Source organism: Pelodiscus sinensis, chromosome 11 (assembly GCF_049634645.1).
Source record: "Pelodiscus sinensis isolate JC-2024 chromosome 11, ASM4963464v1, whole genome shotgun sequence".
Taxonomy (NCBI): domain Eukaryota; kingdom Metazoa; phylum Chordata; order Testudines; family Trionychidae; genus Pelodiscus; species Pelodiscus sinensis.
The window spans coordinates 40,999,663-41,026,172 of record NC_134721.1 but is presented as its reverse complement, the minus strand read 5'-3'; the positions used below and the strand labels follow the sequence as shown (position 1 = coordinate 41,026,172).

Below are 26,510 nucleotides of genomic sequence, written 5' to 3'. Positions count from 1 at the left end.
AGGCGCGTGGCGGAGGCCGCGGCGGAGCCGGGCGGTGGATTGCGGCGAGGGCGGGCCTTGGCACCCCACGGGCGGCGCAGTTGCTCAGGCAGTTGGCGCGGACAGCTCCCTGCCGGAGGCTGCCGGGACATGGGGCGGAGCAAGGCCGCGCTGCTTCCGGCCAGCTCAGCGCCAGCTTTGCGGACCCGCGCTGCCGCCGCTGGAGGGCCGAGGACCCGGGCTAGTCGGCTCGGCAGGGAGGCTGCCGCCAGCCAGACCGCGTCCTCCTCGTCCGGTGCCGCTGCGGCCTCCGCCGCCCCTCCCTCGCCGGCCGGGGCCGACTCCCAGGGCGCCCCTGAAGTCTCCCCTCCGCAGGCGGGGCGCGTCTCCGAGGCCTGCGCTTCGCGGGGCGGGGCGGGCAGCTCCGAGAGCAGCGCGAGCCGGCAGGCGGCCTCCCTCGCTGCCGCCATGCTGGACGTGTTCGGGTCCATCCCCACCCAGATGGTAAGGGGAACGGAGGCGCTGCCGCCCCGCAGGGAGCAGCGCGGGCCGGGGAACGAGCCCAGCGAGTCTTGGGACGCACAAACCTCCCTCGGCAGGGTCCGCGCTGCCCCGCGTGAGCCTGGTCTAGTGCCCCCTCTCCCAGCAAAGGGCCGAGGCTGTGAACAGGACGCAGCCGCTGCTCTCTGCCGCATGGTCATCGCTCAGTGCTGCTGGGCGCTCTAAGATCGCTGCCTGCCCCTTTGGGCTGCGTTCCTGCAGAAATGTTAAAACAAGGAGTCTGGTGGCACCTTGGAGACGAACAGCTGTATTAGGGCATAAGGTGTAATTACTAGGGCTTGCCTGACTTACACATTTAACTGCTTTTTATTTGTATTATCTTAACGTGAATGACGTCAAGTGAAACGCCTACATTTCTCCTCTAAAAGTAGCTAGTGTAAAATCATCAGAAAAGGGATGCAAAGGACAGGATATAGCACTTAATCATTTGTTCTACAGCCATGGTCACCAACCAGTCGCTCGCGAGCATCTGGTCGATATCAAGGCCTTGACCAGTTGCTCACGAGGCATCCTGTAAGCTCCGCCCCCATTTCCCTCCCACCCCCCAGAAGCCCCACTACTTACCTCCAGAGAAGACTTAGGTAGTGTTGGCTTCCGGCACGCTGGGGGTTGGCCCCGGGGCTTCGCGGCGCAGGGAGGGGGTTGGCGCCAGGACAAGCGCCAGCAGGGCTTCCCTGCGCGGGTGGGGGGGTCGGCTCCCTGGGCAGGCACACACGAGGCTTCCCTACGCGGGTGGGGGGTTGGCCCTGGGGCGGGCGTGGGGCTTCCCTGCGAGGATGGGGGGGTCGGCCCCCTGTGCAGGCACGTGCACAGGGCTTCCCTGGGGGGGGTCGACCACAGGGCAGGCATGCGCTGGTTTGGGGGGGGGGAATGCTGGGAGGAGGGAGATGCAGGGGACTCTCTGCCTCCACTGGCATCCCACTCCCCTGTCCTCAACTACAGAATGCTGTCCCCATTCCTGTCCCCACTCCCCGAACTCTGTTCCCAACTACAGAACTGTCCCCACTCCCCGAAGTCTGTCCGTACTCCCGTCCCCAGTCCCCGAACTCTGTCCCCTGCTGTAGAATCCTGTCCTCTGCCCTCCCAGCACCCTGTTCCCTCTCCCCTGCCCCCAGCCACAGTACTCCGTCCCCACAAAATGTATAATTATAAATGCTTCATTTTAGATTTAAATAGCATGAAAAAAAGACCATTTATTTCATAACTATAAACACGTGATTTTAATTGTATGTATCGCATAATTTAAAAATAAACTGTTTATCAGAGTGTGTAAGTAAGGGTTGGGGATAGCAAGTGATGGACAGGAGGAGAATAGAGAGGGCGGGGCTTCAAGGAAGGGGAGAGGCAGTAGAGCTTCGCCTGTTCTGAGATTTAAAAAGTGATCTTGGGTGTAAAAAAGTTGGAGACCGCTGTTCTACAGTAACAACTGGTGTAGTATCACAGTACCAGTTTGACTACTTCTGTCAAAGATGTTTGTGGCTATGGCATACAAAATTGGGATGTGAGAACTCAAGCAAGCAAGCATGCTTCAATTGGCAAGTATGTTCTTTTGAAATCTGTACTCTTTGACTTAATTGCCTCTTTTCTGGTGTTCTCCCTCTTCCCACCCAAAAGTTAGTATCACTTGAAGTACTGATTTTTTTTTACCACACTATTTTGTACTTTCACCAAGTACTATGAATACTATTATATACAGAATAAAATACTATTACCTCCAGGATGGCATTATGTAGAATACAGAAGATAGGATATCATATCTTCCAAATGCATATGCTCAGTTTCATGTAGTTTGATACTTTTGCGTGTATAACCACAAGGAGGCAAAATCTACCAAAATAATTAAATTGAACATACCAGTCTTGTTATATTCAGTTCCCCCAGTACATGGGTATGCTTATCTACTGCTTATTAAATAATAAGTTAAATTATTTCAGAATAAGGAAGCATAGTTGTTTGCTCTAAGTACGGAACTGGGTGAAATGAACATAAGAGTGACCAGAGATTCCAGAAGACTGAAAAAGGGCAAGTATAGTGCCCATCTATAAAAAGGGAAATAACCCAGGAAACTACAGACCAGTCAGTTTAACTTCTGTGCCAGGGAAGATAATGGAGCAAGTAATTAAGGAATTTATCTGGAAGATAAGGTGATAGGTAACAGCCAGCATGGATTTGTAAAGAACAAATCATGTCAAACCAACATGATAGCTTTCTTTGATAGGATATCAAGTCTTGTGGATAAGGGAGAAGCAGCAGATATGACCTTATCAAACTAGGGAAATACAACTTAGATGGGGCTACTATAAGGTGGGTGGATAACTGGCTGGATAATCCTTTTCAGAGAGTAGTTATTAACGTTTCACAATCATGCTGGAAAGGCATAAGTGGAGTTTCGCAGGGGTCTGTTTTGGCACAGGTTCCGTTCAGTATCTTCGTCAACAGTTTTTTAGAGGATGGCAAAGAGTACGCTTATTACATTTGTAGACGATGGCATGCTGGGAGGGACTGCAACTGCTTTGGAGGATAGGATAGCCATACTGGGTCAGACAAAATGTCCATCTAGTCCAGTATCCTGACTGCCGATAGTGGCCAATACCAGATGCCCCAGAGGGAGAACATAACATAGGGAACACAAGTAGTAATCCTCACGTGATCTTGCTCTCCTGTCACCTATTTCCACGCAGACAGAGGCTAGGGACACTTTCTACCCATCCTGGCTAATAACCATTAATGGACATAACCTTCATGAATCTATCTAGCTCTTTTTGAACCCTGTTAAAGTCCTAGTCTTTACCACATCCTCTGGCAAGCCATTCCACAGGTTGACTGTGCGCTGAGTGAAGAAAAACTTCCTTTTGTTTGTTTTAAATCTGCTGCCTATTAATTTCATTTGTTGACCCCTAGTTCTTATATTGTGTGAATAAGTAAATAACTCTTCCTTATTCACTTTCTCCACACCACTCATTATTTTATAGGCCTCTATCTTATCTCCCCACTTAGTCTCTTTTCTAGCCTGAAAACTCCCATTCATTTTAATTGCTGCTGAAATGGGAGCCTTTCAAAACCCCTAATAATTTTTGTTGCCCTTTTCTGAATTTTCCAGTGCTGAAATACCTTTTTTGAGATGAGGTGACCACATCTGCATGCAGTATACAAGATGTGGATGTACCATGGATTCATAAAGAGGCAATAAGATATTCTTATTCTCTATCCCTTTGTAAAACAATTTCTAACATTTGCTTTTTTTTTTTTTTTTAAAACTGCTGCTGCACATCAAGCAGATGTTTTCAGAGAACTCTCCCCAATGACTCCCAAGATCTCCCATGCTCATAGCTAATTCAGTCCCCATCATTTTGTATGTATAGTTGGGATTATGTTTTCCACTATGCATTACTTTCCATTTATCAACATTAAAATTTATTTACTGTATTGTGAGATCCTTTTGACACTCTGCTTTGGATTTAGCTATCTTGTATCTAAATGTGATGTGATTTTGGGCTTGTGAACAGATGCCACTAATTCTTAATGGCAACCCAAAGAGTGCAGTTTTGCCCTTTTTTTAATATCAGAGCCAGAGGAGATGAGGCTGGGGATTAAGATTTTGTTTTACAGTAAAAACAAGATTTAAAAAATACACAAGAAAATATTCTAATCTTACACATTTGTAGTGAAATGTGGAATATGAAACAGGGCAGGTATATACACAAGCTCTGTCTTTGTACTACTTGACAGAGGTTGCAAGAATCATTTACTGGGTACAGGTGGGTTGGATTATTATAACCTTGATTTTTTTTTTTTTTTTTTTTAAAACAGGACTACAAGGGTCAAAAACTTGCAGAACAGATTTTTCAAGGAATCATTCTTGTTTCTGCGGTAAGTCTCAGAGCCATGGTTAAGACTGTTTAAGACATCCTCTAAAAATAAACTGATTAGGGTCTGGCAACTGCTTGGATTTTTAAAGCTTGAAGTAAATCAGCCAGACTCTTTGAGATTTTAAACAAGTGGCTTTAAAAAAAATGCTTTGTTGATAGTCAATGTACAATTAAATATCAGTGAGCTTAGAGGATCAGTTATAAATTTTGGATTCCAGTGTAATTCAGTATTGAATTCCTTAATCCTGAAGACAGCATAGTTCAGTGGACTAAGCACAGATCAAGAAACCAATAACTCAGTCTAATTGTAGCTCTGATTCTAAAGTTGTGTGTGGCCTTGGGTAAGTCACTTAACCCGCCCGCCTTACTTTTCATAGAATTTGTAGCATGTTTAAGATGTTTCATAAATGCTACTGAAAAGTTAAGTACTTGCATAATGAAAGTTTTTCAATATAATCCCTTCACTAAATTATGCTAAAAAAATTGAGAACATGTTAAGGTGGCAAGGTCAAGCACTCAAGTGAAGAGATGTCAGAATTAAGACTTTTCACACACTCCATCCAGAAACATTTAACATCCTTCCTTCTAATAAAGGCTATTGAGCTTCATTATCAAAAGCAAAAGCAGTACATATTGGACAGGCCATCTTAGAGCTCACTACAAACTGCAGGCTCAAACCTGCACCACTTAATTTTCATTAAACAATGCCATTATCTGCATTCTCACTTTAAGCTTATTAAAATATACCTCTATCCTGATTAGACACTAATTCACCATAAAAACAGTTCCTTAGTCTCTATATTTAAGTAAACTATTTACTCAAGTCCTGTTCTGCTTATGCTTACTCATTAAAAATAGCTCCACAAAAATTATACTTCAGACTTTACCAAACTGAGCATCTAATTTTACTGTAATATGAAGTCAGTCTTATTTCACATAAAGACTTATTCATATATATATAACTAAGTCCAGCTAATACCCAATGAGTATCTATAGTTTGAGATCTGTATCACACCAAGATTAAGAATTGTGTTTGGGAAATTTACTACAATTCAATTTGCTAACATTTAGTGTTTTGTAACTTAGGTAATTTTCCTTATCTATGGGATATTTTTCAATATTAACTCAATACCTGTGGTCTGGGAAAGGCTGGTTAAGTTATTAAAATTGGTATTGCATTTTCTAGGTAATTGGTTTTATCTATGGCTACATTGCTGAACAGTTTGGCTGGACTGTCTATATAGTTATGGCTGGGTTTGCTTTATCGTGCCTGGTAAGACAAAATATTATTACTGAATATACTAATGGGGTTTTCAAAACTAATTCTGATGTTCCTCAAACTCTTTTTACATGAACAAAAGTTCTTAAAGTACGGGTCTACTAGCATCAACTAGATGAGCATAATACAAACATGCAATACGAGCTTTACATTATGCATGAACGAACTCATTCTGACCTCTGTTCTTCTAGTTCTGTACTTCAGTTATCTCTTCCAATGTACCTTGTTTCTTCTGGGCCTGATATAAAAAAACAAATGCCAATATAGAAAACTAGCAGAGTTACTGGGGTACTTAAATCAAGTAAGGTTTCTTTAAAAAAATAAAAGGAAAATGTACACACTATTTAAATGATTGTATTTTTCAAAAAATTGTATTAAGTTAACTTATTTTGGATTTCTTAAACGGGATTGTTTAATTTTTAGTACTTTTTTGTACTAAAAATTCCATCAGGTTACTTTTTTCTTTATCCCTATAAACTCTTCTTCACTATATGTTAAAAAAACCACCATCACCACCACTACTATACTCAATTTGGTTTCCAAATTGGGATGTTAAAGCATTTTTAAATGTGTAATAGCATCGGGGAAGGGGCAGGCAGCTCTCCGGAAGCCAGTACTTGTGGGGAGCTTGCTTAAAAGCCACATCCTGTGAGCACTGTCTCTCGTCTCCTGCTCCCCCGATCCATGCCTCTGTATCGGGCATATAACTGTTTAAATGAATACACTAACATAGCCCTAGTTTCCAATAACATTTTCTTCTAGTTTTCAAACCTTATCCATTAATTTATCTTGAAAAAACAGCGCTACTCAAATTTTCTTCATTTTCTCTTTCCTGTAAGGTTTGAGAAGCAGTCCTACTCTAAGGTTCATCATATGTTCCTGCCCCACCTTCGTTCAGTCTATTTCAACATTCACGCAGTTATGTCAATTTTGAGAACTGCACTTGATCTGGTGATTGTCTCCTTTCTGTTTGGTTTTATGAGACAATCCCATTCTAGGCATATCCTGTTTTTGTGGCACAACCAAACCCTGACATTGCTTTAAATTATAAGAGGAAGCTGTATACTGAATTTGGTAGTTCCAGCTCGTACCGTTTAGGAGTTCTTGATCAAACCGATAAACTCTCTAAAATATATAGTAGATTTCTATTAGTGATCTAAACCATTAAATGCTCAATCAGATGTCTGTCATCTTAAGTGATTTGATAATAAATAAGATACTGCAAGTCCACATGATGGTTTTGTAGTAATAACATTGTAATTGCACACTAGATTGAGTTGTAGTTTATTATAATTAAACTTTTACTTCCTTTTAAGCTAACACTCCCTCCGTGGCCTATGTACCGCCGCAATCCTCTGAAATGGCTACCTGTGCAGGAGTCAGGAACAGAAGATAAGAAGCCTGCAGAGAGGAAAGTGAAAAGGCATACTAAAAGTTGAATATGAACTCTCATGGTGTAATACTGGAAAATTTTGGTTCATTAAATGTTTGAGACATTCCCAGTGTGTGAGACCTTAATTTCTCAATGCCTTTGAGATTATGCTACGGTTAGGCAGATAATATAAAAATAACTGATTTAGTTGTGTATTACATTTTCAAGTATGTTAAATTTTCATCCTAAGTATACATATTACATAGGAATCAAAACTTGTCACTGAATTCTGTGTAAAACTGGGGAAGGTAAGGGGAATTAAGTCCTTCTGGTACTTGTGAGTGAAATGCCTTTTTATGGAGAATCAGTCCTTTTTAATGCAGTTTGGATGAGCGTGTAATGTGTTCGTTCACAAGTAAAATAGGCCTACATCTAGTGTCTACTGTAGCAAGAATGAGTGAATGTGAACTAGGCCTATAGGAAGTTTTTACTTAAGTATATTTCAGTTGCAGAAAAGCTAACGTAGTTGTGAATAGGACTAGTTGGAAGGAGAAAATTTAAAATCATGAAGACGAAGTTTTTTCCATGAATTCAAGCAATTTAAATAGTTAGGAGTCAAAAATGCAACTAATTTTTTTTTTCTGTTGATGCAGGGTTGCTTTAAAAGCAATTAAATTCCTTTAGCTTGAAAAAAACCTCACTATGGGCACATGTAGACATCTACACTATGGGGCTACGTCTACACTGGCCCCTTTTCCGGAAGGGGCATGTTAATTTCAGCTATCGTAATAGGGAAATCCGCGGGGGATTTAAATATCCCCCGCGGCATTTAAATAAAAATGTCCGCCGCTTTTTTCCGGCTTTTAGAAAAGCCGGAAAAGAGCATCTACACTGGCCCTGATCCTCCGGAAAAAGCGCCCTTTTCCAGAGGATCTTATTCCTACTTTGAATAGACGTAGCCTGGGTGTGTCCAGACTACCCGGCATAGGAAAAACTTAAATTTAAATGGCTGCCACGCTGTGCCGATCAGCTGTTTGCCTGGTTATTCCTTGTGGGATGAGGTTTACTGGGACAGTCGACAAATGCCTTTAATGTCGACCACGGAGTGTCCAGACTACCTCGCTCAGCCGACCAAACAGCTGATCGGCACAGCACAGCAGCCATTTAAATGAAGCAGCGATTTAAATAATTCATTTTCCTATGCCGGGTAGCCTAATCTACATGCTTCTGTTGCCAGAGGCATGTAGTCTAGACAGACCCTATGAAATAAGGTAGGCTCTAACATGGTCGATTTCTGGACACCTGAATTTGAGAAATTAAAGGTCCGTGTCCTCACTGTGGGAAAGAATCAAATGTACTCTAAAGTAGTGCATCCTCATTAAGGGAGCCTACCATCAACTCAAAGCGAGGTTGCTTTGCAATCTGGGTTATGCTTCTGGTGCTCACTGGATCCAAAACTGGGCAGTGAGGCTTAGAGGGGCTCGTATGGCTGCATTCCGTAAGGTACTCAACTAGACCCTTCTCCACCATCCGTGAGATAAAGGGGATGCATTATGCTCGTGCCTTTTGATGCCCTGGTTGCCCACATGGATGCCACAGCATCATGAGCATGGAGCCCTGTTTCCATGAAAGTAATGTCATACTCACGTCTGTTGTGGCATGCCTCTTCACGCTGTATTTCGAGTGTACCCTTGGCGCTCCGTCAGGAAGAGGAGGAGTGCTAAGCTCAGTGTGGCATGGAGGCCCTGCTCAGGCAAGGCCTGGCGCTCATGCTAACTTACCCACCACATTGTGATGCAGGGATGGGACAATCAGCAGTGGCTGCAGAACTTCTGAATGTGCATGGCCATGTTCCTGGAACGGTGCCAATGGCTTTCCCGTACCTTCAGGTGCCAGAATACCTGAATGAGACCCGCTCTGACCTTGGAAAAGCATGTGGCAATTGCCCTATGGAAGCTTATCATGCCAGACAGCTACCAGTCAGTCGGGAAGTCTACAGTGGGGCTGTTGTCATACAAGTAGTCAAAGCCACCAATAACTTTCTGCTACAGAGGGTTGTGACTTGGAAATGTGGATACCATAGGGTACATCTAATTTACATCCCTTTATCGAAAAAGGGATGTAGTTAAGATGTATTGAAATTGTAAATGAAGCCAGGATTTGAATTTCCTGTGCTTCATTTACATAATGGCAGCCGCAGCTTTTCTCTACAAAGCTGCTTTTTTTGGGGGGAAAAAAACCCAGTCAAGACAGGGATCTTCGACAGAAATGGTCCATTTTGAAAGATCCAGGATCTTTTGAAATGGGGCATTTCTGTTGAAAGATCCCAGTCTTGACCGAGTTCTCTCCCCCCCCCCCCCCAAAAGCAGCTTTGCAGAAAAAAGCCGTGGCCACCATTATGTAAATGAAGTGTGGGAAATGAAAATCCAGGCTTCATTTACAATTTCAATACGTCTAATTTACATCCCTTTATCGAAAAAGGGATGTAGTTTAGATGTACCCAGAGTGGATGGTTTTGCTGTGATGGGCTTCTCTAATTATGGCGGGGCCACAGATTGAACACACATCCCTATCTTGGCCCTCAACCACCAGGTCTTGGAGTACATCAACCAAAGGGGGTACTTCTCCATGGTGGTTCAGGAACTTGTGGGCCATTTTCACCAAGATCAACATGGGATGGCTGGGAAAGATGCAGGAGACACATGGCTTTAGGCACTCTTGCCTCTTCCAAAAAATGCACTCTGGAACTTTTTCCCACAACTGGACAATCTGAATTGGAGGGGTAGAAATGCCCATTGCTCATGAAGCTATATATGGGCAGCGTGGAGTTTGACAATAGGCCGAGCAGATACAAAATGGTGGTGGAATGCACATTTGAAAGTTTAAAGCGTACGTTTAGGAATCTCCTGCCCCACTTGAACCTCAGCAAATGCAACATTCTCTTCATGGTGTCAGCTTGTTGTGTGATCCAGAACCAGGGGAAAATTTTCTGGCAGGGCCGGGGGCTGAGGTAGATCACTTAGCCAGAGAGTTTGAGCTGCTGGACACCAGCACCATAAAAGCAGCAAAGGGCAGCACTAATCAGACACTTTGAAGGATAGTTTCATGCATGGCCAGTTTTCAGACTCTTCCCCATGGTTTTCCTGCATTCTCTGTTTACCTTTAAATCCTCCACCCCATGCCTGCAAGTTCAAGCAATAAAAAGAGACAGCTGTTCAAAGAATAGGAATTCTTAGTTAGGAAAAAGCAACAGGGAAAGGAACAAACTGGGAACCAGAAAAGGGGGAGGGGGCTCAGTAACATTGGTGGGACCACATTCTGCCTCCTAAGGCTCTGGAGGGTACAGCTGCCCTTGAATCATTCCCCCCCCCCCCAGGTCCTAAGGACCCTGGGGAGACAGGGGTGGGAGGAGGAGGAACTGGGGGTGTTATCAGGCCAAGTGGGGTTTAGAGCACGCCACCTTCCTAGAAAAATCACCATGTGCTCCATGACAGTGGTCAGGGAGGCAGTCTCATGCTGCCTGGCAGCTCTCCTCTCCTGGCACTCCACAATCTGGCCTTGGCGCTTAGCCCAGATCTCCTGCACAAGGATATTCATGCAGTCCGTTTGTGGAACATCTCTTCTCTTGTCCGCTGATCTGTGCCAGGTGGGCAGATGGTGTAGGAGTGGGAGGACACATTTTGCTGGCTGCTGGCCCAGCTGCAAAGAAGAGTTAGTAAGGCAGACATTGCGTGATGCCTAAACCTAATCTGTTAGTGTACATGGAAGGTCTCTGTAAGCACCGTGTTCCGTGCAAGGCCAAAAGTTTGCTTTACAGCAGGCACCCAGACTTCTCGGGAGCATCAGGTTGCACTCAGTCCAGAGGCAGGCATGGTAAGGAGCCTGGAGGGGGCAGAGGCAGAGGACAGCTCCCTATTGTGTCCAGCACACACAGCCTCCCAGGGATACTGGCTCCTATTCTGCCTGCGAGCAAAAGGGGGGGGAGGAAGAGGAGCAGAGTGGAGGATGTGTGCAGCACACATGGCTTCCCTAGAAAAGTGCTAAATAGGTTCCCTTCCTCCAGGTTGCCATGCTAGATATCCATCATCTCAGAATCATGAGTGAAGGTAAGCATATGCTGACTGAATGTGGCCATAAACCTAGGCCTTATGCTGCAATGCTTTGTGATTCAGTGACGCCAGACCACTTACTGGTGGCTTGGCATGGAATAAGGCTAGTTTCCCCAAGAACCTTGTGAGAAGGCTCAAAGAGCTTTATGGAGCTATGCAGACAACACTCCGGCTCCATCTGTAAACACGTTAACAAGCTGTTCTGCGCTCCCCGCACTGTGTAAGCAGAGAGACCGCGCCACACCTCATGCCCCATTGCCTTAACCTGCTTGTAGTTCGAAAAAGCTTGTGAACTCACTGCAAGTGCCCTCACAGGGAGTGTCTGGGAGGAGATGATCAGCTCCACCATCATGACAAGCTCCTGGCTCTCTGGCATCAGCGGCTGGCTAATCTCCTCCTGCTCCTCCTCTGCCACCCCGCTCTCCTCTTGGCTGACACCAGATTTGTTTTAGCTGTATTCCACAACCACACTGGGGGAGCTGGCCACTGTCCTCCCTCCAGGAATGGTATCCAGCTGCTCATGGAAGTGGCACACGTGAGGTGCTGCCCCAGAGCATCCATTCTAATTCTTTGCCTTATGATAGCACTGCCACAGCTTCTTGATTTTTACCTTGTACTGCTGGGCATCCCTGGAATATCCTTTCACCCTCAGGCAGCTTGTGATCTTACTGGAAGTCTCAGTGTTCCTCTTGTTGGTTCTGAGCTCAGGGAAGATGGCTTTATCTCCCTCCAGCTCAATGAAGTCCAAGATCTCCTGAACACTCCAATCTGGTGTTCTGCGCTCCTGGGAACTGGAGCCCATGCAAGCAGAAGTACTCAGGCTCAGTTGGGATGCTGGAGGAACTCATGTCTGCGTGTGCTGCTCATTCACAATGGGCTCACAACACTGGCCACATGGGACAGTCCATTCTACTGTTTTCAGGGCTTTTTGAGCTCAGGGGGAGAGCAGTAGAGGTGAAAGTGCTTGGCCAGAGCAGACAACTGCAGGCAGCCTCCCAAAGACCATGCAAAGTTGAGAAGAGCATTATTCCAAGTAAAAAGCAGGAGTACCGAAATCTATTTCAGCTGCCCGTAAGGGTGACACAACAGGCTTGGTAGTGTGGATGCATCACTTAGAAAAAAATCAACCATGAGTGACTACAGTCAGTGTACAGTTCTAGAGTGTAGACCCTATTGTACTTTCTGGTCAAATGCAATGATTGTGTAATAGTGCAGAGTCAAATGGCTACACTACAGAATAGCTTAGGAAAGGAAATTAATACCAACACACAACAGAAGCTGGTCAAAATATAACTATCCAAGTTGGAATTTGTCCGTGTGCTGCCTCTTCTCTTGCAAAATATTCTGTGATATTTAGAGTGCACCCTTGATGTTCAAATCATCTTCTGTACCAACACTCCAATCTTTGCTTATTAAAAGTGACTTTGCTCCTCTTAGCTTGAGTGTCAATTATAAACCAGACATGCCCAGAATAGGGAAACTGATGGAGATGCAGAAGCTACAGTAGATGTGGAGAACATAGTTAAGCCTCTTACCATTTTATGAGATCACTTTTCTACTGCAGTTTGTGCTGATAATGGGCACAATTATGCTGCAGCATTTTTCCATGAGCTATTCTATAGGGTGGAATATTTACTACGAATATTAAGGAAACTTGACATCTTGCAGACTTTATTTTTTTATTTTACAAAATTCAAATATCCTTGATGACAATTATGCTTTTTTAAAAAATCTAATATGTAAAAACCTTCAGAACACTGATGCTGCAAAACACGTCCAGGCATCAAATGTTAAAATATAACAAAAGCATACTAAAAACTTAGACAAGTTGACAGATAAATACACTAATTTAATGTACCATTTAATCTGAATGTACCTAGTCTTTTTAATCCTCATTCCAGTCTTAAAAGGAATTCGTATTTGAATGTGTTTGAGTTGGAGAAAATAACATTCTTACCTAAACCTTGAAAATGAGCTCTAAAGGTGCCCAAGGACTCAGGGTAGGAAGTTTATTCATCTTTTTACTATATCTTATTTGAACTTTAAGCCATTTGAAGAAACTGCACTGAGTTTTTGCAGCTACAGAAATTACAATTAGCTCATACCAAAATTGAGCTTCAGATCTTAACTTCAGTAAATTATAATTCTAATGATCCCACATTATAGCCTTACCAAATCAGCTGGCTTAGTAAGAAATGTGATATGACTGCAACCTTTTACTGATAAAGAAAATTAGATCTAAATTATCTGGTTATATCAATTTACATACACAATTTAGTACTTTCTAGAAACTAATCCATACCCATAAAACACTCCAAGTATGTCTGAGATCAAAAGGCAAGTAATGTCAAGTAAAAATCCAAAATATAAAATCTCTTCTTCAGATAAAGTAATGTCTGTTTCACATTTTAATATAAAAATATTACTAGTACTAATGCTATAACAAAGCTGTGCTACTCTGCACAAGCAAATAAGCATTTCACTCTGTCAAGACCAGTTTACCTCATAACCCAGAAATCCAAGTACCATAAAATTTGTTTATACAGAATATGGCATATGGCCAATACACCAAACCACCTCTAAAACTAGGTCCTTGTTATTTTTCTGTAACAGCTCTAAGGGAAGAAAGGTTCAGTAAAGTCACCTGGTCAAAACTTCACATGTTCTTCAAGAAACTTCAGATGGCGAGCTTTTGCACTGTAATTTGTGTAGCTCTCTCCCATATGCTCCCGTAAGTGCAACTAGTAAGCATAAAAGAAAAAGTAAGCTGTTTTTTAAATTGGAAATATGAATGCTGCTACCTGAGAGTCTTACAATGAGGCTACCAAAGCAACCTTGAATAAAAACGTCACACAGACAGTTTGACTAATCAAAAGGGGGAGATAACATTTAAACACAATCCATAATGTTAACTCAAATAAAAAGCATATTCTAAAGTACTACAGGTTGAAAGAAATTCCACAATTAAAAAGATATGAAATTTAGAACATAAATTGAATATTTATTAAACTTGTTGCATAATAAACTGTAGCCAAGGTTTCCATGGAAACAGCTAAAGATCTCCCAAGACTTAATCTACATTAATTAGGAAGATGAAGGACCAGTTTCTGCCTTTGGATACATGTTCAAGTATACATGCGCTGTTTCCAGCGAAGACAGAATTTGGCCAAAGTTGAATGCATAATGAAGATATGCTAACAGATTAATGTCAAAGTAGTCATCTCTTGTACCTTTTCCAAATTGGAAGAGTATACAACAGGGGTGGGCAATAATTTTTGATTGGGGGGGAGAGGGAGGGGCCCTCGCAAGTTTTTGGAAAGTGGTTGAGGGCCACACTCTTTCATGATATTAATGGAGGAGGTGCAGGGTCTGGGATGGAGGTTAGATACAGATGGGAGCTTGGGGTAAGGGACTGGGGTGCAGGAGGAAGAAGGGGTCTGGAAGGGAGTTTGGGTGAAGGAGGCAATTGTGACCTAGGGGGCTGGGGGGCAGGGATTTGGTTTGTGATCTGGGGCAGGGGATTGGGCTGCCAGATCTGGGAACAGGTATGGGTGCAGGAGAGGGGAGAAGGCTTGGGTATCTTGAGTTGGGGAGGCAGAAGGTTGGAGAGGAAGGGAGGGGCTGGGGTGCCAGAGCCAGGCTCTAGCCAGACTTACCAGCCAGCAGCCCAACCAGCCTGCCTACCTGCAGACCTTAAAACGTTTCTCAGACTGCCTGCCTGCTCCACACTTGCAAGGACATGTGCTTGTGTGAATAACTGAGCCGCAGGGGAGGGGGGTGTGGTGCTTTGTGTGCTGCCCGTTATTGAAACAAGCAGTTCCCATTTGCCAGTTTCTGGCCAGAAACCAGCCAATGGGATTGTGCTGCGGGCAGGGCCAGCACCTAAAGCTTTCCCCCCTCCCTTCCGGGATCAGTTTTGAAAGAGAAACGGCCCTGTGGGTGCTTTTTTGAGCAGTCTGCAGGGAAAGCAGGGGAACCTGCCTGGAGTTCCCTACTGTGTGGCGGGCCGGATCCAGCCTACGAGCCACATTTTGCCCAGACCTGGTATACAACATTGCTATCAACATCAAACTAAAATCAAAGAATTCAAGGTGGCTCCCCTTCTTTTATTCTGAATCAATTACATTGTACTGCCCATTTAACCCTGTGTGGAAGAGAAGCAAATACAATTTACTACAGTATGTAGGAGAGACCTTCACCTCTCTCTCTAATTCATCATCTTCCTCCATGATGTCATAAACTTTCTCTAGAAGTTTCACTCCCAGTCCTTGCACCACATCAGACCTCAGAATTTCAACCATTCTTCTAATTTTTTCAGGACCAGATAAAACATCTAAAAAAGTAATAAAAATAATATTGCCAGTGCAAAAATAGTTGACACACCTTATATTTACTATAAGTATTTAAGAGCAGTTGGTACCAGCAAAAGCATGGGAAGTGGTTTAGGATTGTGGAATAGGCACATTAGCTGGGTGTCTGAGCAAATAGGATTACATATGATCAGTCATCTGCAGATGACTACTGAGTCTCTATGCAGGTGCAAGGTTCATACAGATTCAGTTTGCAGAATCAGGTCTTGGAGGGCTCAGTTTCAGGCATCACTGTATTACAAAAACTTAAACAATGAATGTTCATATCACACTTTACTGTATTAGTGTATACTCTGATCAAGTATGGATGGTTCCTGTAGTCACAATGGTAAACTTTTTTCAAATGTAAGTTGATGTTCTGTAAAACAATTGTGTGGCAAAAGGTGGATTCTACAATAAATTTTATAGCCATACAATACAGAGAACCCTGACAAAGAGGTTAAACATTTAAGTTACTTTACATTAGAAAAAGAAAATGATTGTAAAAGTATTGTGTATACATAACAGAATAGCATGGGTAGCAGTATTGTCTTCCACTAGTGGGCCTCATTGACCTTTCAATCCTTCACTTCTCTGTTTAAACTGAAAAAAAAATCATCTTGATGAATGTCATTTTATTAGAAGGGAAGTTCTGTACTAGAACCAAAGTGCCAAAACTTTACTTTGAACACTGAAATCATCCAAAATGAATGACTGTCACTACTGACATTGGCTGGATCTAAGACAACAATTTAAGGCTGAAAGATGTCATAGCCTATTAGTACCCTAAATCCCCTTTCTGTATTAACATCCGAAAGTAAAGGACTTGGTCTAACCACAGACAATTGCAATTTAAGAAAATTTAAGCCATTCCACTTCCACCAGCACCTTCAAATTGGTTGTAGATTTCCAGTACCGGGAAGAGCAGTTGTAACACACCTGAGCAGATCACACCACAACTGTACATATTAAAATGCAGCTAGAGAGAGAAAAATTGACTATGTTACAAGGTACTTCCTCACTGATCAAAAGCTGCTTCCATATATTCAGTCACATCTGCAGACTAGAGAGTCAAACGTTTTCACTACATTTTACTCCTGTTATCTTTGCAGAACCACCATAACTATGGAAGTTCTCTCGATCTGTTTTGGTCTGTCAATGGAAAGAGAATTAACTAGAATCCTTGCTACTTACAACACATGATCCAGAAAGACTTTTTCAATCCATCTTTTGACTTACAAACTGACCTTGAGCTCCGGGCCCCTGCAAGGGAGGTGATACCAGAACGGGGCTCCAGCCTAAGCCAGAACATCCACATAGCAATTTGTAGCCCTACAACGTGAGCCCAGGTCAACTGACCCGGGCCAAACAGCCACACCACAGGTCTTTTATGCCAGTAGATAGGTACTCAATGTCAAAAACAAACCTTAAGATGCCATTTTTTTAGAATAATTTTTCAGTATAACTCTTGAAGACCAAATTTCAAAAGATGATTTTCCTACATTTATTGTTGCAAAATTAGAGAACTATTTTGCAGCTGCAAAATAAGGCTCCAATTTTGTCATGGGATTTATGCAGGTAGATTCCTGTAATCTCCAGAAAAACACAAATTTGTAGATGCTAAATTGAATCCCATTTAAAGATTAAGCCTTTAAAGCTAATCTACAAAGCAATTACACTATTTGGAAGTTTTAAAGTTGTAACAAGGCATTGAAATCTACATTTTTTTTATGATTTTAAACAATTATTTTAAAACTTCTTAGTGTGGGTCATATATTGATAGATTACCTCATGGTTCACCACCTCTTTCATTCACAATTTGATGGAGCACCTCCCCTCTAGCTGTCAAGCAAATACAATCCCCGTGGCAACTACTACAAGCCCCATATGAGCAGCCAGTTTTCTGTGGACCACCAGAAAGTGTTCTGCTAACCACCGGTGGTCCATAAACAACAGTTTAAGAGCCACTATTTTAAAGCATTACCAGAGCTACAGACCTGAAGGAAAGTCTTCAAATTTGAAATTCTCTGGTTCATTAGATATTTTTCCATGTAGGATCAGAGTATCTCTGTATTTCCTATGAAGCTTGAACTCTGATGCAGGAGTTAGAATTGAAGGGTATTCACAGTTCTCTTTAGAATCCATTTTTAGTGTCTGAGTCATTAGTTGTACCAAATCGTTCATTTCATTTGTATTGCTTTTTCTAGAACAGGAAAAAACAAAATCAATCCCAATCTCCATTTTGCAGTCAATGAAGACTTTCTATAATCTTGTGATGTAAGCAGGCCCTGTTATGTAGTCTGTGTTAAATTCTTGTTACTATGCAGATCCTTTGGTGGTAAAAGTAATGCAAACAAGACACAGGAGGATTTAGCAGAATTTCATTTAACCTCTTCAGTGAGCAAGTCTTAACAAAACTTAACAACTCAGCCAGTCGCCAACAACCAATCTACACTAGCATTAACCACCACTTGTAGTACTTTGAAAGAAGATAATTAAGAAAGATGGCAAAGTAAACAAGATCCTAGATAAATACTTCAATTGAGCCCATAATATCAGGAAAACTATGTTAGTAAATTTCAAATTAATAGTGTTTAATGCTTCCTGACACATTAGCTCCTTTCCTTGAGGCTGGAAGTTCCATTTCCTGGAAAGCATTCATACCAGCACCTGGAGGCACAGCAGCTTCCACAAAGAAAGAAGTTAAACACAGTAGATTAAGATATGTGCATCACAAAAGAGCAACAAACAAAAAGGATTCATTCTTTGTGAAGCTCTTCATAACATCACTGTGTATCATCGTTACAGATACAATTTACACAGTTTTCCACATCAAGTAACCAGACAAGTGAGTACTGAATGTCTGCATGCAAGAAAAAAAAAACCACCACCACCACATACCCTTCCTTGGAATCTCCATCTGACTTATCTGTGGAGCTTGTGGAAGAGCTCATATCATCAGACAGACGACTGATTATTTTTTTTTTCTGTTATAGATAACAAAAAAAACTTTGTAGAATTAGGCATTTTATTACATTTGTTTTAACTGAATCAGTAGCTGTACTATAAGCATGGATTCTTTGAAGTACGTGACAAAATAAGCTTCAAAAAGCACATTTTTATAATTTAACTTTATAGTACAAGGTGCTTTTAACTATTAAGTCTAAGAATCAAAACAAGCTAGTAGAAGCATATACACCATTATCATATTCGCTTAAACTTCAGTTGTGCTTTTTCTTTCTATACTGAACATTTTGTCAAATGTATGTTCCAAGTCAGGGAATTTGTGCTGTTTAGTCTGGAATTATGTGTAACTCCATTGGCAAGTTCTTGGTAGAAAGATAAAAGAGGTGTCATTTGATTAATCAAAATCTACAGAAATCAATTTCAGTGGTGTCACCCTCTCTGGCACAGAGGGAGGGATTCACTCCCTCCACTGTCTCCAAGGTTCATGTCCTCTAGTTGGCAGAAATTTTAATAGTACAACGTTGTTGGTCATGGGCTGAAATAGAATCACAGAATACTAGGATTGGAAGGGACCTCAGAGATCGAGTCCAGTCCCCTGCCCTCATGGCAGGACCAAATACTATCTAGACCATCTCTGATAGACGTTTATCTAACCTACTCTTAAATATCTCCAGAGATGGGGATTCCACAACCTCCCTGGGCAATTTATTCCAGTGTTTTCCTAACTGTCAGGGTAGTCACTTTTTCCTAATGTCCAACCTAAACCTCCCTTGCTGCAGTTTAAGCCCATTGCTTCTTGTTCTATCCCCAGAGGCCAAAAATGAACAAGTTTTCTCCCTCCTCCTTATGACACCCTTTTAGATATGTGAAAACTGCTATCATGACCCCCCTCAATCTTCTCTTTTCCTAAACTAAACAAACCCAATTCCTTCAGTCTTCCCTCATAGGTCATGTTCTCTAGACCTTTAATTATTCTCGTTGCTCTTCTCTGGACCCTCTCCAATTTCTCCACATCTTTCTTGAAATGCGGTGCCCAGAACTGAACACAATACTCCAACTGAGGCCTAACCAGCGCAGAGTAGAGCGGAAGAATGACTTCTCGCGTCTTGCTCACAACACACCTGTTAATGCATCCCAGAATCATGTTGTGACGGACCGGGCCGTGTCTGGGCACAGCTGAGGGCGTCCGCTCAGGGCGAATTGCTCAAATCCGGGGCTCCTTACAGCCCCCCTGACTGGTGACCTCTCCAAACAGGCCACAAACCAGTCTCACAGAGCGCTTCAGCTGCCTGCCTGAAGCCTCACGAGCAAAACCCCTCTGACATCCCAGCAATATCCGTGCCCCAGATGGCTCCGGGCCTATACACAGGTGGGGGGGTCCTAGCACCCAATCCCACCTACCCCGAACAAGTTCTGTCCGGTTCCAAGAAACCAGCCACAGATCCCTGGTCAATTTACCCTCTGGACCTTACCCACAAATCACGCTGGGCCAATCCTTTAGAATATATATCTAAAGGTTTATTATTACAATAAAGAAAAGCATGAGAGTAAGGTTATTAAAGTACAGTACGTTACATGCACCGAATCTCCCAGTTCTCGATGCAGGCTCTAGCAGAGGTGTTGCAGCTGCTGGTTTAAAAGTTCTTATTGCACATCCTAAGATCAGGATGGGTTCATAGGTCTTCCGGGCTCTTCAATCCCTGCAATGCTGCCTCTAGGATGAAGTGCTGAGCTGAGAACAAAATGGCATCGACCACATGGCCTCTTTATACCCCCTTCCTGGCCTCTTCTGGTCTCAGCCGGTCACCTGGTCCTCAGCATCTCTCTGCTGGCAGCTCTTGGGTCTCCGCCCTCCTGCTTTAGGTGTGACCTTGGGCCATCAAGTGCCATTGTTCCACAGGGCTTCACTACTCAGCCTGTCCATAGCAATGCTTAACCACATTCAGAGAAATATTCAGCTTCCACACAGATTACAGATTCCTATCTACTCACACAGACATTATACACTCACATAAATAGCGTATACAGGATCAGCAAACAACAAGCTCCCATTCAATACCCCACATGGCTCCCTTTTATATCAATTTCTGGGGCCAACACCCCCACCTAGGGGTGCAGCAGCGATCTGGCTGCTTCCCTCCAATTCGGTAATGTGACACCCCCAACGCAAAATTGATGCAGGAAGTGATGCCAGTAACATCACTGAGGGCATCACAGGCCTCCCCCAACAAAATGGTGGCGTGCCTCAGTTTCCCTTCTCACACAGGACCTTCCGGCGGGAACCCTTTTTGTCCGGTAAGAAGTTCCAAGACTAAGTAAGTAGCCCCATCTAAGTTGTATTTACCTAGTTTATTGATAAGAATATCATGCGAGACCGTATCAAACGCCTTATTAAAGTGTAGGTATACCACATCCACAGTTTCTCCCTTATCCACAAGACTTGTTATCCTATCAAAGAAAGCTATCAAGATTGGTTTTACACGATTTGTTCTTTACAAATCCATGCTGGCTGTTCCCTATCACCTTGCCACTTTCCAAGTGTTTACAGATGATTTCCTTAATTACTTGCTCCATTATCTTCCCTGGCACAGAAGTTAAACTAACTGGCCTGTAGTTTCCTGGGTTGTCTTGTTTCCCTTTTTATAGATGGGCACTATATTTGCCCTTTTCCAGTTCTCTGGAATCTCTCCTGTCTCCCATGATTTTCCAAAGATGATAGCTAGAGGCTCAGCTACCTCCTCTATCAGCTCCTTGAGTATTCTAGGATGCATTTCATCATGCCCTGGTGACTTACAGGCATCTAACTTTTCTAGGTGATTTTTGACTTGTTCTTTTTTTTATTTTACCTTCTAAAACTACCCTCTTCCCACTAGCATTCACTATGTTGGGCATTTCTACAGACTTCTCAGTGAAGACTGAAACAAAGAAATCATTGAGCATCTCTGCCATTGCCAAGTTTCCTGTTACTGTTTCTCCCTCCTCACTGACCAGTGGGCCTACTCTCTCTTTGGTCTTCCTCTTGCTTCTAATGAATTTATAAAAAGTCGTTTCCCTTTATTCCCGTAGCTAGTTTGACCTCATTCTGTGCCTTTGCCTTTCTAATCTTGCCCCTGCATTCCTGTGCTGTTTGCCTATATTCATCCTTTGTAATTTGTCCTACTTTCCATTTTTATAGGACTCCCTTTTTATTTTTAGATCATGCAAGATCTCGTGGTTAAGCCAAGGCGGTCTTTTGCCGTATTTTCTATCTTTCCGATACATCAGAATAGCTTGCTTTTGGGCCCTTAATGTCCCTTTGAAAAACTGCCAACTCTCCTCCGTTGTTTTATCCCTCAGTCTCAATTCCCATGGGACCTTACCTATCAGCTCTCTGAGCTTACCAAAATCAGCCTTCCTGAAATCCATTGTCTCTATTTTGCTGTTTTCCCTTCTACCCTTTCTTAGAATTGTGAACTCTATGATTTCATGATCACTTTCACCCAAGCTGCCTTCCACTGCCAAATTCTCAACCAGTTCCTCCCTATTTGTTAGGATCAAATCTAGAACAGCGTCCCTCCGGTAGCTTTTTCAACCTTCTGAAATAAGAAGTTGTCTCCAATGCAGTCCAAGAACTTACTGGATAGTCTGTGCCCTGAAGTGTTATTTTCCCAACATATATCTGGATAGTTGAAGTCCCCCATCACCACCAAATCTTGGGCTTTGGATGATTGTTAGTTGTTTAAAAAAAGCCTCATCCACTTCTTCCACCTGGGTAGGTGGCCTGTAGTAGACTCCTAGTATGACATCACCTTTGTTTTTAATCCCTTTTAGCCTAACCCAGAGACTCTCAACACTTCCGTCTCCTATGTCCATCTCCACCTCACTCCAAGTGTTCATTTTTAATGTATAAGGCAACACCTCCTCCCTTTTTTCCCCTGTCTATCCTTCCTGAGCAAGCTGTACCCTTCCATACAAACATTCCAATCCTGTGTATTATCCCACCAAGTTTCTGTGATGCCAGCAATGTCATAATTGTACTTATTTATTAGCACTTCCAGTTCTTCCTGCTTAGTTATTATTCAAAAGCCTTTTCTCCCACTAATACAATGGTATCAAGCATGACAAGGCTAGAACAATTATGCAAATACATGTTGAGATAATGTTTTAAAATGTAATTTTAAAAATATTGTTTTAAGACAGGCATATCAAACATGCAACCCTCACAAACTGAAACTGTGGCCCTCGTTACCAATTAATGCTCAGAATGTCTGATACCCAATTTGTTTTTTAACATCTTATAGATGTTCTATGTTACTGTAGTAATTTATATGTTGCTATAAATGGAAGAAGTGCTTCAAGTTGATTTGCCATTATTGCCCCCCCCCCCACAAAAAATACAAAAAAAAAAAAACACAGTGCGCCACAAAGCGCAGTTCCCTGGGATTGATATATTATGCCAAAATAATTGTAATGAAGCATTGCATAAGAAGTCAGTATTCAGAGTTCATACAGTTAAGTAACCACAATTACAATTCCAAAGTAATTATTACAAAATTGTTTTTACTTTAGTCTTGATAATTTGTAGATATCAATAGGGAGATGAAGAGTACCAACTAGTGTTGCCAGTTTCTTTTCCAGACAACTCCAAAAGTCCACTGAATTTCAAATGGAACACTTAAGCATGGATGGAATAGGATGGCCTTTTCCAGGAATAATCAAGCTCCATCTTGACTCATTAGGTGCCGCTATACACCAAGGAGGCGGCAATTTTAAAGATGCAGATGAGCTTACTGGTAAGCCATTCAAGTAACAGACCAGAGCTAATTTAATATAATGACAAAAATCCAGTTTCATGATTACAGAGCTTAAAAACGTCAGTCCAATGGATACTTTGGGGCATGACTGTATGAAGTCCTCAAAACCCCAACAGCTGTCCAAGGCTCCATTAATCTCTGGGCTCCAGTCAAAGAGAAAAGATTAAAGATGTGCTCAAATGCAAAGAAGAAAGTTAGAGTAAAAAGACGGAGACTATTACAGAGCTAACCATGTGGTCATTGTTCATAGATCGGTTACCTACCTGAGACTGTGGAAAAGTATTCAGAGCAAGTACAATCAATGTTCAAATGTGACAAAACAATGCATATTGTGTTAGGTGAAAAGAATACTAATGTCTGTCTTGCATGGTCTTCCTAAGACAGGATCTACTGACATGACAACTACCATAAAATTGCGAGTATAATGCACACTTTTTTCCCCGTTTTTTTTTAGCGTCATAGTCGGGGTACGCATTATCCATAGGAGTTTTTTTTTTTTTTTTTTTTTAAGTTTTCATTTGGCGGTTCCACGGCAATTAGTTAATTGCTGGACACCAGAGGTTAAGTTGATTTTTATTAGCATTGACAACCAACTATATATACAGTTTCAAAAAGGTAAGTTAAACAAATGAAATCAACACTGCAACACAAACAAGCAAATATGTTAATTGATCTACTCATCTTCGAAGCCCTCGAATTCGCTTGTGTTAGAATCTTCCTCGAACAGATGAGCAATATCTTCCAGGGTATAGCCCTCGACATCTTCATCCAGTTAATACAAATCATTGTCATCTTCACATGTGATTCGCCCTCGGCCGATTCATCCGCAGGGCATCATCCTCACTGCCATCCATAGCATTAGAGATGCTGCATTTCAGAAACCCTTTCCTTATGATAGCGGGATCAAGTTCAAGCCAGACATCCGCTATCCACTGAGTAACATCTTGCAGCGTCGGTATTCGCATATGTCCACCTGCAGTAAATGTATGTTCACCTTCCAACAACCAGGTGTTCCATTTCCTGTGTAGTGCATCTTTCATTGGCTTGTTAACTGTCATGTCAAGCGGCTGCAACATTTTGGTCATTCCACCAGGAATAATTGCCAAGTCTGTTTGTCCTGCTGAAGCCTTTTCTTGACAGATGGCATACGATGACACCGAAATGCATCCAAAACTATTAGAGACCGTTTTCTCATAAGTCCATTTGGCCACTTCGCCCAAACCGTCTGTAACCAATCAAGCATTAAAGCTTCGTCAATCCAGCCTTCAGGGTGAACATGCACGTGAACGGTGTTCGGGAATTTAACATTCTTTGGCATTGTCTTGCGCTTGAACACAACATAAGGAGGCAGCTTCGTTCCATCGGCCATGCAAGCAAGCATTACGGTAAACCTAGACTTTTCATGGCCTGTGGTAGCAATGGAGACGGTCTTGGCACCTTTCACTTCAAGTGTTCTGTCGTAGGGATTATCGAAATGTAATGGTGTCTGATCTGCGTTACCAATTAATGAAAGGTTGTAGCAGTGCTGCTTGCGTAGTTTTACGATAAACTTTTGGAACTGTAGTAACTTGGTGTCTGAATCCATGGGTAGCTTCTGTGTGATTGTTGTTTGGCATCGGACCGATAGGCCATGGCGATTCATGAACCGATCGCCCCCGCCATACGAAGCTTTAAATCCGGCTGTGTTAGCGCACATTTTGGCAATGATCAAAGCCTTCATTCTAACCTCCGCGATGCTAACACCACTGCCTTGCTGTCTACACTCAGCAATCTATTCAACCAGCTTGGCCTCCAACTCAGGATATGCAGCACTTTTACCTCGCTCAGCCATCTTTATCTGAGGCAGCGCTTGCAGGCACTCTTTCTGCCATCTCCAAAGCCGAATATTAGACTCTGCTATGTCATCAAATTCCCAGCTGGCAGCTCTGTTGCCATGAGCCTCAGCATAGCTGAGTCTTATGTCGTGTAAGATTGCCGACAACTCATGGCATCCCAAAGACAGCATGGAAATGCCACGCACATGATTTCTTCTGAGGAAGTGGGTCTGGCCCACGAAAGCTCGTCATCTAATAAACCATCTTGTTAGTCTTTAAAGTGCTACATTGTCCTGCATTTTGCTTCAGCTACCCCAGACTAACACGGCTACATTTCTATCACTATTCTACAAGGTAATAAGAAAGAGAGAGAAACAGTAATAGGTGTTTTTGAAAAACAGCTAGGAATTAGTGTTGTTCTAATCTTCAAGTAGATAAGAGTTCAGCTTATTCTGGGATTCTGACATTTAAAAGGTAGGTGCGCATTATACTTGTGATTTTACAGTAATATCATATGCCAGCAGAGCCCTTTCTGCCTAAGAATCATATATGGCATGACTGGGGTACAAGCTCTTCTATAAGAAACTTAACCCTTACTGAGTTTTGACTGAACACTTCATTATGACGATAGAGAGTAAATATTAGACCTATGAAGGCAGCCACCTCATTTTGACATATATGCAGAGGAACTAATTAAAAACATTACCAGAGAGAAGTTACTCCATGGCACTGCATTTAATACAAAAATCATCATTCCATGAACGTCTCCAATGTCACAATGAAAAAGCAATTGTCTCATTCACATGAAATATGAATTAACCAAATACCCCATAAAAAAACAAAACAAAACCACTTATGTGAAGGACTACTGAGATTTTCATTAATGCATGGAATAATGAAGCTGCTGCCTCACACCATTCAGTGGACTTCTTAGCTCCCATAAGGAAGCTAATACTAAAATTACCTTGCATGCCATCAATGCCACTGAGAGAAGTGCTATTAAACTCTGGATTTTGTCATAACACAGATATCCCAGTACTCTCTGTGAAGCACTACCCAAGGCTCCTTCAAGATTCTGTTTTTGTGCCTGCTACCTGGAAATGGAATTGCTGTACATCCCTTAGAGATGTGTTCCTATAACTTGGATCATTAAAAGCAATTGCAATGCCAGGTTACCACACCCTTTCAGGATATGACACCACTGGGAGGTTGGCTTGGCTAGAAAGACTAAATTTTCTTACTGGGAGATATTTGGTTCAGCCTCTGAAGAGACCATCCTCACTCTGAAGGTGCTTGAAACAGATAATTGATGAGGTCATAAATGCATTGGAGGCATTCATATGCTGAGTTCATTTGCATAGTTCGTAGCTTTCAGCTGAGTTCGTAGCTTTCAGAGCTACGTTGGTGACTGTTTTCTA

General features: G+C 42.5%; 2 protein-coding genes across 8 annotated transcripts in view; one reads left to right on the top strand and one right to left on the bottom strand.

Annotated features, from left to right (window-relative positions):
• The first annotated feature begins 9 nt into the window (after positions 1–9).
• Positions 10–7,187, top strand: SPCS1 (signal peptidase complex subunit 1). The gene is made up of 4 exons (XM_075939420.1): positions 10–483; positions 4,351–4,410; positions 5,596–5,682; positions 7,005–7,187. The coding sequence occupies exons 1-4, from the start codon at positions 130–132 to the stop codon at positions 7,125–7,127; spliced, it is 624 nt and encodes a 207-aa protein (XP_075795535.1). The 5' UTR covers positions 10–129; the 3' UTR covers positions 7,128–7,187.
• Positions 5,680–26,510, bottom strand: part of NEK4 (NIMA related kinase 4) — a 42,686-nt gene continuing 21,855 nt past the window's right edge. For 3 of the 7 annotated variants that reach the window (XM_075939411.1, XM_075939412.1, XM_006127588.4), the window contains exons 13-16: positions 18,420–18,505; positions 17,516–17,721; positions 15,369–15,502; positions 12,836–13,910 (exon numbers count right to left, since the gene is read on the bottom strand). In XM_075939411.1, the coding sequence (XP_075795526.1) occupies positions 13,818–13,910; positions 15,369–15,502; positions 17,516–17,721; positions 18,420–18,505 (519 nt within the window). In that variant the 3' untranslated portion in view covers positions 12,836–13,817. Of the gene's footprint in view, positions 5,927–12,835; positions 13,911–15,368; positions 15,503–17,515; positions 17,722–18,419; positions 18,506–20,424; positions 26,508–26,510 lie in introns of those variants that run through there. The other 4 variants (XM_025186978.2, XM_025186979.2, XM_075939413.1 and 1 more) reach the window with 4 other exon arrangements.